This window comes from Mus caroli, chromosome 5, assembly GCF_900094665.2.
Source record: "Mus caroli chromosome 5, CAROLI_EIJ_v1.1, whole genome shotgun sequence".
Taxonomy (NCBI): Eukaryota; Metazoa; Chordata; class Mammalia; order Rodentia; family Muridae; genus Mus; species Mus caroli.
The window spans coordinates 93,471,050-93,481,389 of NC_034574.1; the positions used below are offsets into that span (position 1 = coordinate 93,471,050).

Genomic DNA, 10,340 nt, shown 5'->3' on the forward strand with positions numbered 1-10,340 from the left:
GCTGTGAGCTGTGTGCTGTGTGCGGTGAGCTGGAGCTGTGAGCTGTGTGCTGTGAGCTGTGTGCGGTGTGCGGTGAGCTGGAGCTGTGTGCGGTGTGCTGTGAGCTGTGTGCGGTGAGCTGTGTGCGGTGTGCGGTGAGCTGGAGCTGTGAGCTGTGTGCGGTGAGCTGTGAGCTGTGTGCGGTGTGCGGTGAGCTGTGAGCTGTGTGCTGTGAGCTGTGTGCTGTGAGCTGTGTGCGGTGAGCTGTGTGTGGTGTGCGGTGAGCTGGAGCTGTGTGCGGTGTGCTGTGAGCTGGAGCTGTGTGCTGTGAGCTGTGAGCTGTGTGCGGTGAGCTGTGAGCTGTGTGCGGTGTGCGGTGAGCTGGAGCTGTGAGCTGTGAGCTGTGTGCTGTGTGCGGTGTGCGGTGAGCTGGAGCTGTGAGCTGTGTGCGGTGAGCTGGAGCTGTGTGCGGTGTGCGGTGAGCTGGAGCTGTGAGCTGTGTGCTGTTCTGAGGCCCCAGTGTGCCTGCTGAGAACCAAACTCAGGTCCTCTGCAAGAGCAGCCCTCGCGTGGAATGTGCTAAGTTGTGTCTCTAGGCCAAGGTTTTCTTTTTCATAGACTTTTCTTAAGCACCTCAGGAAAATTTTCTCTGTGGTTGTAGGATTACTAATGGTTCTTCTGAGCAGTTAGTTTTTGTCTTAGTTAAACATAGTGTGAATTGATAAATTGGTTCTCTTATTTTTCTGACTTCTAGAAGAATTAAATTTGTAACCCAACTCTGAGTAGTATGTATGGGCTTTAGTTGAAGCTAATCCTCCGCTTTGTTTTGTTTAACTTGAGAATTTTAATTCTCTGTATAGTCTAAGCAGCCATGACTTAAAAAAAAAAAAGTCTGATGTGCAAATTAGTTAAAAGCTAGGTTGAAAGTTTCCAGAATTGATATAGTTGGTCTTCAGATTGACTTTGAGCTTCTAGTCATGGAAAGAAAGTAGAAAACTGCCCCATGGGTTCTCTGAAGAGAGGGATGCAGGTCTGTGTGGGGCGAAAGGCTGCTTGTCTGCTGCCCTCATCTGACCCAGCCCTGAGCTGTTCTTTGTGTTAGATTACAATCTCATTTTTAAAAAAGTAATTTAATGTATGTGAGTACACTGTCACTGTCTTCAGACACACCAGAAGAGGGCATCGGATCCCATTTCAGATGGTTGTGAGCCACCATGTGGTTGATGGGAATTGAACTCAGGACCTCTAGAAGAGCAGTCAGTGCTTTTAACCACTGAGCCATCTCTCCAGCCTCCTGACTTAGCAATTTTAAGACATGGTGTCTGGCTTATTTTTAAATTTAAAGTATGTTCATTGGTTTTCATTCTGTCTCCAGTCATGTAGCATTACTGCCAATACATCTCTTGCCCTATAGATTTTCCTGTTGTGGACATTTCACATTAATGGAATCATGATGTTGTTGTTATGGCCTGTCACAATTGGCTTCTCTCACTTAGTGCCATAGCTCATCCATGTGATTAGTACTCATTGCCAAATAACGTTTAGTATGTGGATGCACGTTCACGGACAGGAAGATTGTTTCCACGTGGGGGCTTTTGATATTGCTGCTGTAAGGCTTCGTGTTGAAGTTGTTACATTTTGTGTCGCTGTGTGCATGTGTACAATCTTCCCTTTCCACATCTGCCCCTTCCTCCTCCCTTTTCTTTTATGCTTGAGGTTGGTTTTGTGGCCTTTAATGCAGACATTCTACTATTGGACCAGTCTACATCTCCATCCTTGGCTAAATCATTTTTTATCTTCCTTTCTTCTTCTGTCTTCTTTCTTTCTTCCTCCTCCTCCTTCTCTTCTCTTCTCTTCTCTTCTCTTCTCTTCTCTTCTCTTCTCTTCTCTTCTCTTCTCTTCTTTCTTTCTTTCTTTCTTTCCTCCTCCTTCTTCTTCTTCTTCCTCTTCCTCCTCTTCCTCCTCCTCCCCCTCCCCCTCCTTCTTCTTTCTTCATTGTGGTGGAGTGGTGAGCAGTTATAAGAAAGGGTTTTGTAGGATACTTCCTTGAAGGTCTCTAAACATCCCTGTTACAGCAGCTGCTCTGTAGTTGTATGTTCAACACAGTCATCACAAAAAACCTAGGCAAGGCCAGCAGTTCAGACTTTATAAGGGGCTAGGTTCCCTAATTTACAGGAGGATTCTGTTTCTGAACTCCTGAGAAAGGGTAGCTGACCCTACCTCTGGGATATGACCCCATGTTTGCCTCACAGTAAGGTGCTTATGGTGACCAAAAGAATGAGCTAAGGGGCTCATGAGTAAGTGTGTACTGCTCTAGTGCAGAGGACTCAATCCCCCTGTCCCTTAGCAGATGCTCACCAGCATCATTGTGTGTGTTACCTCCTTGACATAACCTCACAGAAGCAGCTGAAGTCTGGATGGATCGTGGCTTACAGTGTGAGAATACAGAGCACCATGGTGTGCACAGCATGAGGACAGGTGTGTGGGGTGGCAGGAAACAAGGCAGTGGAGTCACTCCCTGGCTTTCTCCTTTTCAGTCTAGGACCTCAGCCCAGGGAATGGCATGACACATTCAGGGTAGCCCTTCCCTCTTAAATTAAGCCTGTCTGGGAACACCCTCACAGACACACCCAGAGGTGTTTCCATGGTGATTGACTATTGGAGATTACCTATCACACTAGTTTTCTAAATACTGTATTTCATTGTATATAAACTATAATTGTAAATATATTCTGATATATTAGTGCTTGCCTTTAATCTTAGCACTTGGAAGGCAGAGGCAAGCAGATCTTAGTTTAAAGCTATCCTGGTCTACAGAGTGAGTTCCAGGACAGCCAGGGCAACACAGAGAAATCCTGTCTGGAATAACAATAATAGTATCAAATGTAAGTTTTAGTGACATGTTGATTAGAAGTATAAAACTGATTACTACATGGCTAGAAATAAAATAAAGGTATATCTTTTTAAAGTATAAAACTAGTTTCAAACATTTAATGAGTTTATTTATGTTTATTTAAGGTTCCAGCATCTTGGACAGAGCTGTTATTGAGCATAATTTGTTGTCAGCAAGCAAACTATATAACAATATCACCTTTGAAGAACTTGGAGCTCTTTTAGAGATCCCTGCAGCTAAGGTATTTTTCTTAATTTACTACTTTATATCAGGGAAATTGAAACCCCAGACTATTAAAGTAATGGAGAGATACATATGAGATAATGTTCTTTAATCCCAGCACTCGGAAGGCAGAGGCAGGCGGATTTCTGAGTTCGAGGCCAGCCTGGTCTACAAAGTGAGTTCCAGGACAGCCAGGGCTACACAGAGAAACCCTGTCTCGAAAAACCAAAAAAAAAAAAAAAAGAGATAATGTTCGTGAGCACAACAAAAGCTACATGTTTCTAAGCCTCAGGGGAAATGGGAGGACACTGGTGAAATAGTGTTGTCATGAAACTTAGTGGCTTTAGCTTTTTAACTTTCTAATGACAGTTACTTAGAATGGAAATCTTCTAGAAGTACCAAGTTATACCTTTTGCATAAGGATGTCTTTGTGTAGTGTCTTTTTTTTTTTATTTTTAATATTTTTTTATTACGTATTTTCCTCAATTACATTTCCAATGCTATCCCAAAAGTCCCCCATACCCTCCCCTTGTGTAGTGCCTTAAAGACACTGATAACAAAGTTCTTGGAATGTTAGATGGTGATTGTTGCTGTCCTTGTTCCTCTACCCTCGATGGACTCAAAGGTTTAATACTCATCTCTGACCCCAAGGTGTCCTGCTCTACTTTCCGAGTGGGGTTTCATTTAAAGGGTAGTTAACCTTCTAGGGAATCTTAGTGCGTTTTTTGGATTTGGTTGGTCATGCACAAATTACAGCACAATACCAATTGTATTTATACTGTATCACTTCTGAAACATCTTAATTTCAGATAATATTGAGAGTAAGCAATCAATCTTTCACCTTAGTTAAAGTCATGTAGTTTATCTGATTATGAAGTTTTTTGGTTTTTCGAGACAGGATTTCTCTGTGTAGCCCTGGCTGTCCTGGAACTCACTTTGTAGACCAGGCTGGCCTCGAACTTAGAAATCCGCCTGCCTCTGCCTCCCGAGTGCTGGGATTAAATGATTATGAAGTTTTAACTTAGGATTCTCCTTGTTCTTCTTTTGAGACAGGATCTCATGCAGCCTAGACTGGTCACAGTCATAGGAGGCTGAAGCCAAGGCTAACCTTAAACTCTGGACCCTCCTGCCTCTACCTCCCACTGCTGAGATTACAGGTATGTGTATACCAGGCTCAATTTAGGATTTTCTAACAATCGCATTGCATGTACACATTTAGTAAAGAGAGTGGATTGATTTGGGAACTGAGACTACAGTTGCCATTTAAAAGATGTTTTCTTAGCAAGCATGGTAGCTCATGCCTATAATCTCAGCACTTTAGAAACTGGGGAAGGAAGATGGCTACAGAGTAAGAGAAATGAACCAAAAGAAGCTTTCTTCATAGGGTTGGTGGTTAACTGCTTGTGAAGAATAAGGGACGTGCATAGGTTGTTAGTAATAGATTATAATCAGTCAGTAGGAGTGGTGTTGTATTGATTGTAAAGATGTCAGGGACTGGAGAGACAGCTCAGCAGTTAAGAGTATTGGCTTTTTGAGCTGGAGAGATGGCTCAGCGGTTAAGAACACTGACTGTTCTTCCAGAGATCCTGAGTTCAATTCCCAGCAACCACATAGTGGCTCACAGCCATCTGTAAATGGGATCCAATTCCACCTTCTGGTGTGTCTGAACACAGTGACAGTGTACCCACATACATGAAATAAATAAATCTTAAAAAAAAATTGGCTTTTTTTCACAGAGGACCTGGGTTTGATTTCCGGCACCCAAACAGTGGCTCACGAACATCTGTAACTCCAGTGTCAGGAGATCAAATGCCCTCTCCTGGCCTCTACCAAAAGAAAAGAGCAAAAAGAAAAACAAATTTTTTTTCCCCCCAGAATCCTAAGGCAATTTGTTATTATTTTAAGATTTTTGATTATTTCTTTCTGTGTATGGATTTTTAGAAACTTTATTATTTTTATGTATGTGTGTATTTTCATGTGAGTATATATCGGTGTGTGTTTATGTGTGCCCAATAAAGCCAGAAGAAGGCTTCAGGTCTTACAGTCAGTTGTGAGCCACAAGCGTGGGTGCTGGGAGCTGGGCTGGGAGCTTCTGCAGGAGAAGTGCACACTCTGGACCACTGAGCTGCTTCTAGTCCCGTGTGTTGGCTGCTTTGCCTGCCTGTCTGTCTCTGCATCACATGTGTGCCTGGTGCCTGTAGATGTCAGCATAGGGTGTTGGAGCCCCTGAGACCGGAGTTATGGATAGTGGTGAGCTGCTGTGTGGGCCTCGAACCCCAGTGCTGTTGACCACTAAGTTCATTGTGGCACATTGCAGGGAAGCAGTGGGCAGTGGCAGGAGCAGAACTGTGTGTCTCCGTGCAGTTTTAACCAACCTCCCTCCCTCCCTTTCTCTCTCTCTTTAAGATTTGGGTCCTAGTGAACTTTTGAGGCTGTCTTTGTAGCTCAGTTGGCGAGTGTCTGCTTAGCCATACACAGGCTCTGGATTAAATCCCCAGGGCCACAGAAACTGCACGCATGCTACCCTCCTGTAATCCTGGAGTGTGGGTAGAGAGGCAGGCAGGGGGCTCAGAAGGCCAAGATCATCCTCAGCTACATAGGGAACGTGAGGTCAGCCAGGGACAAGGAGACGCTTCATCAAAAAATACAATGAAATAAAATACAATTTTAAGCAGAGGGGAAAATGGTTTAAAAAAAAAAAAAAGAAAGGCTGGATTCTTGTCTAGCCAGTCTGGCATGTCTGTATTCTTAGCACTTGAAAGAGATTACAAGACATGTCCCTCAACAAGTGACAGGCAAGCACAGTAGCAACAGGGGCTAAGCCGAAGGCTTTCACTTGGTTATCCGTGAACGGTTGCTAAATGTGATCTCTCAGCTCCTGAGATTGTTTTGCTTTTGTTTTAATAGGCAGAAAAGATAGCATCTCAGATGATCACGGAAGGACGCATGAATGGGTTTATTGACCAGATCGATGGAATAGTTCATTTTGAAAGTAAGAGCGTTTATGCATTCTTATCAAGTGAAATGGCAGTAAACTGTTATATGATTAAAATGTGTTGAATTATTTCTTTAGGCCCAGAACTATGTTACTCATGAGCATATGTGCAAAGGAAATCATTTAAAATAACCTTAAAAGGCTATATTTATGAATATTTTTTAAACATTTCTAAGCTAAGGAAAATGTAACTGAAATGGTATCAGGTTACTTCTTTGGTCATCTGACCTTCGTTGAACTCCAACCATGTGTGGCTCCCATGGAGTGACAGTTGCATTTCCTATTCGGAAAGTCACGGAGCTAGTGTAGGCATGCAGGTGAGTGACCTCCCACAGCGTGAGACCTGCAGCTCTTGTTCCTGCTTCACGTCTGGGGCAGAGCACTGCTCACTATGAAGATGCTGCTCAGGCCTGGGGCTGTGTTGTGCTCACTGATCCATCTCCCTTACTCCTGCTTTCTGTACAGCTCCTCTCTGGTCGCAAGAGCCACTGTGTGTTCTCTTCCACTTCCTTCCAGTCAGCGCAGCCCTTTCTCTCTTCTCTTCTGCTTAGGTGGACCCAGTGATCCCTTGCTCAGTTCTGTTCTCGCCGATTCCCTAGAACAAGTTCACGGCCTCCTTTTTCATTGACTGTTGTGATATGCATATGTATGTGCATATGCACAAACATATATATTCCTAACTACAACCCCCTCAGTCTGTGTAATGTTACTTGTCTGTGTTTCCAGAGCTGAGCTTTTGGTGTTGGGTAAACGATTGTTGTGCTCTTCCCTGTGAAGACTGGTTCCCCCTCTCTCGGCCTTCCTCAGTTGCCTGTGGGACACTGTTAGAGCCTACTGACCTTGTACCCCAGCTGTGCATCCAGACCCGCCTCCTCTGTCCTGTTTCACTTAGGTTAGGCTAGTCAGTGTTGCTGGTGGACAGTCAGGAACCAGACAGCACCGTGAGTTCAAGGTCAGGGGTCTGCGTCACCCCCTGGATCCATGCTTCGTTCTCTAAGCCATCCCGTTTCCTACACTGCAGTATGTCCTTCAGGTTTGAGGGGGTTTTGTCTTGTTTTTGTTTTTTAACTTTTTCTAAAGAGAAACCATTTCCCATTTCAAAGATTTTTTAAAACTGTCTTGATTAGATTTATGAAGCCCTAAATGTGAGGTGTGGGTATTATTATTATTTATTATCTTCTATCTGCCCTTTCCCGTGCTCCAAGGGTCCCTTCCCAAGCCCTGCTCTTCACACACTCGCCAAAAGGAGCTGTGTTAGAAGCCTGAAGGAAACACTGTTTTAGCTTTTTAAAATTCTGCTGACTTCTTTCCATTGGTCCTAAACACACACAGGTCTTCCAAGTAGGCCAGATGCCTTTATCTTTCAGGCCTTTTCTTTTCTTCTGAAGTGGAGTCTCTACCACCCAGCCGCCCAGACTGGCCCCTGATGTGGAGCTTCTCCCATCTCTGCTTCCTGAATGCAGAGCTCACAGGGGTGAACTGGCAAGCCTGCTTTAGGCTTTATCTCGGTTTTAGTAAAGTGAATATTGCTGGTCCCTTTTCCTTGTGCCCATGGCAGCACACCATGGCCATCCTGATGCTGTCGACTTGGCCACCCTGCCCTGCCCCTGCCTTCTTTCCTGCTTGAGCAGCTGTTCTTCACGTTATCTTTACAGACTCTGTGATGCCCTTAGAGTTAACATCAGTTACTTACGGCTTAATCCCAGGCCTTTCCCGCTACAGGCATTGAGTCTCCACGGGTGATTTCTACCCCTTGATTCACTTAGCATTTTTGGAAGTGGCTCGATTTGCTTGTACCAGTCTCTTCTCTTTCTCAAACCTGTAGCTCTAGTTCACACCTAAGGTGTCTATATTAGATTGCTTAATAGGGATTTAGGACAAACACAGGTCCAAAACTTTCTAGTTAGCCATTTAAAAGTTACATGTTAACTTTTTCCTTAATTTCTTATGCTTATTCTTTCTTATCTTTCATGTCCTATAAATTACAACTCCTAATGTTCTTAGGAATCCATGTACTTTTCTTATTTTTAAAAATTCAAATGTTTGTGTGCATGTGGGTGAGCACATATCTTGGAGCATGTGTGGAGGTCAGAGAACACTTTGCAGTCATCATTCCTCTTTGTACTCTGAGGATTGGGGTCATGCTCACATGGCCAGGCTTTACCCTCAGAGCCACCTGCGGCCCAGCCCCTTCTCTTCGTCTGTATTCCCTGTGACTTACAGAATGCTGCTGTCACAGCCTGTGACGTTTTCCACTCGTCTACACTTGCTTCCTAACCTACTTTCTCCAGTATAGCCAGAGTCACTGTGGTCTTTAAGAAATGAAAACAGGGCAGAGGGAAGAAGAGAAAGAAGTTCAATTAAAGGGAGGAGGGGACTGGATGGCTCCAAATTCTTGCAGTGAAGTCAGGTTCAGTTCTCAGTACCATCTGCAGCTCCAGGTCTAGGTTACCTCCTTTTCTGGCCTCTATGCACCAGGCAAGATTATGGTACACACACACACACACACACACACACACACACAGAGGCGAAACACTCATATACATAAAATAAAATGTGGGTTTTTTTTGTTTTGTTTTTGAGTCTTCTTAAAATAAATGAAGTGGTGGTGCACACCTTTAATACCTTAATCTCAGCTCTCGGGAGGCAGAGGCAGCAGATCTCTGAGTTTGAGGCCAGCCTGGTCTACACAGTGAGTTACAGGACAGGCTATACAGAGAAACCTTGCCCTTAAAAAAAAAAAAAAGTACTCAAGATAGTATTTCAAGTAGATTTTACATTGTCTTTTTTCTGCTGTAAATGTTAAATTATTTTTTGGTGAGGTAGACATAGTCTCATGTATAGATCCAGCGTTCTTCCAGTAGATGGCAGTATCGCCCCAGCAAACACTGAGAACCTGGCCCTGGAGTGAGACTGCTTCGAGGTCATCTTGTCTTGATAGGTCTTCAGTCGTTGGCTTTGTTTTCAAGGGCATTAGTAATAACATTTTCATTATGTCCCACTTATGTTTGGTGTTAGTGACTTGCGTTCTTTCTTTGAGACAGTGTCATTGTGTGGCCCTCCTGGATGACTTGGAACTCACTGTGTAGACCAGGTTAGCCACAAACTCACAGAGATCCTGCCTACTTCTGTCTTTTGAGTGCAGAGATGGAAACCTCTGCCATACCATGCTTGGCCTGAGCTGAGTTCTTAAGGCTTGCCAAGAGTCCCAGAATAAACGTCTTTTAAAAGTTAACACTGTTGTAATTTATCTTTTAGCTTTGATTTGTGAGTAATTTCTATTTTCCCTATTATTTTATTCTTTCCTTAGCACGAGAAGCCCTGCCAACATGGGACAAGCAGATCCAGTCACTTTGTTTCCAAGTAAATAACCTCCTGGAGAAAATTAGTCAGACGGCCCCGGAGTGGACGGCACAAGCCATGGAGGCGCAGATGGCCCAGTGAGCCCTCAGCGCTATGCACTCTGCATCTTTGCCACTTCGTGCAGATTGATTCACTGCCCCTCAAAGCATTTGCATCATGACCTTAGACATTTCAGTCCTCCTTTGCCGGATCCCACTTGAAGAAGATGCTAGAACAAGAAGAGCAACGTTTAAACATAATAGCTCCCGTGTGATCTGGGTCTGTGTGTTGAACTAACTCAGACGGTTTGAAAACTTGTTCTTTAAGTGGAAGTGAAAGATCTGAAGTTTGGGATTTGTGATCACTTTGTAGTCATGTAAAACTTAAGTGCTTTGTGCCTCTCCACATGTGGTTACTCTAATAAACGGAGCGGTGAGCCAAATAAAGGCAGTACTTGGTTTTTAATTAGTGAAGTGTTCTATTCCTTTTCTTTGAATTTAGAAAAGTTAATTTCTGTACCTTATGCTACAAATACAAGACTAAGTTCGAGCTTTCTGAGCCACAGAGCTAAGGGCATAAGGTGACGCTGGGCTTGCACACCCAGAGGAGCTCATCACTTAGCAGGAGACCAACAAGGATGCCTTCACAGGTGCCAATTCCAAATGTGACTAGTAGAGAGTGTGTAGAAAGGACTTTAAAAAGGGTATAGATGACTTCTTAGCCCCAGCAATTACAGAGCTTTAAAGTGACCCACCCACTTAAAACATTAGGTTGAAAGTCAGTGTATTGTCTTAGGTCCTTCAGAAAGATGAAGTCACAAGATGAACCGCCCCCACATCTGGACCAGTGGGCAGAATGCAGAGTTGTGGTTCATCAGCTAGGAGGAGGTGATGCTGCTGGAATCAGCCC

General features: G+C 43.9%; 1 protein-coding gene across 3 annotated transcripts in view; it reads left to right on the forward strand.

Annotated features, from left to right (window-relative positions):
- The window catches only part of Cops4 (COP9 signalosome subunit 4), a 33,496-nt gene extending 23,597 nt beyond the window's left edge, over positions 1 to 9,899 (forward strand). The window contains exons 8-10 of one of the 3 annotated variants that reach the window (XM_021162103.2): positions 2,998 to 3,113; positions 6,002 to 6,086; positions 9,400 to 9,899. In XM_021162103.2, coding sequence (XP_021017762.1) covers positions 2,998 to 3,113; positions 6,002 to 6,086; positions 9,400 to 9,533 — 335 coding nt within the window. In that variant the 3' untranslated portion in view covers positions 9,534 to 9,899. The remainder of the gene's footprint in view (positions 1 to 2,997; positions 3,114 to 6,001; positions 6,087 to 9,399) is intronic. The other 2 variants (XM_021162104.2, XM_021162105.2) reach the window with 2 other exon arrangements.
- The last annotated feature ends 441 nt before the right edge of the window (positions 9,900 to 10,340 follow it).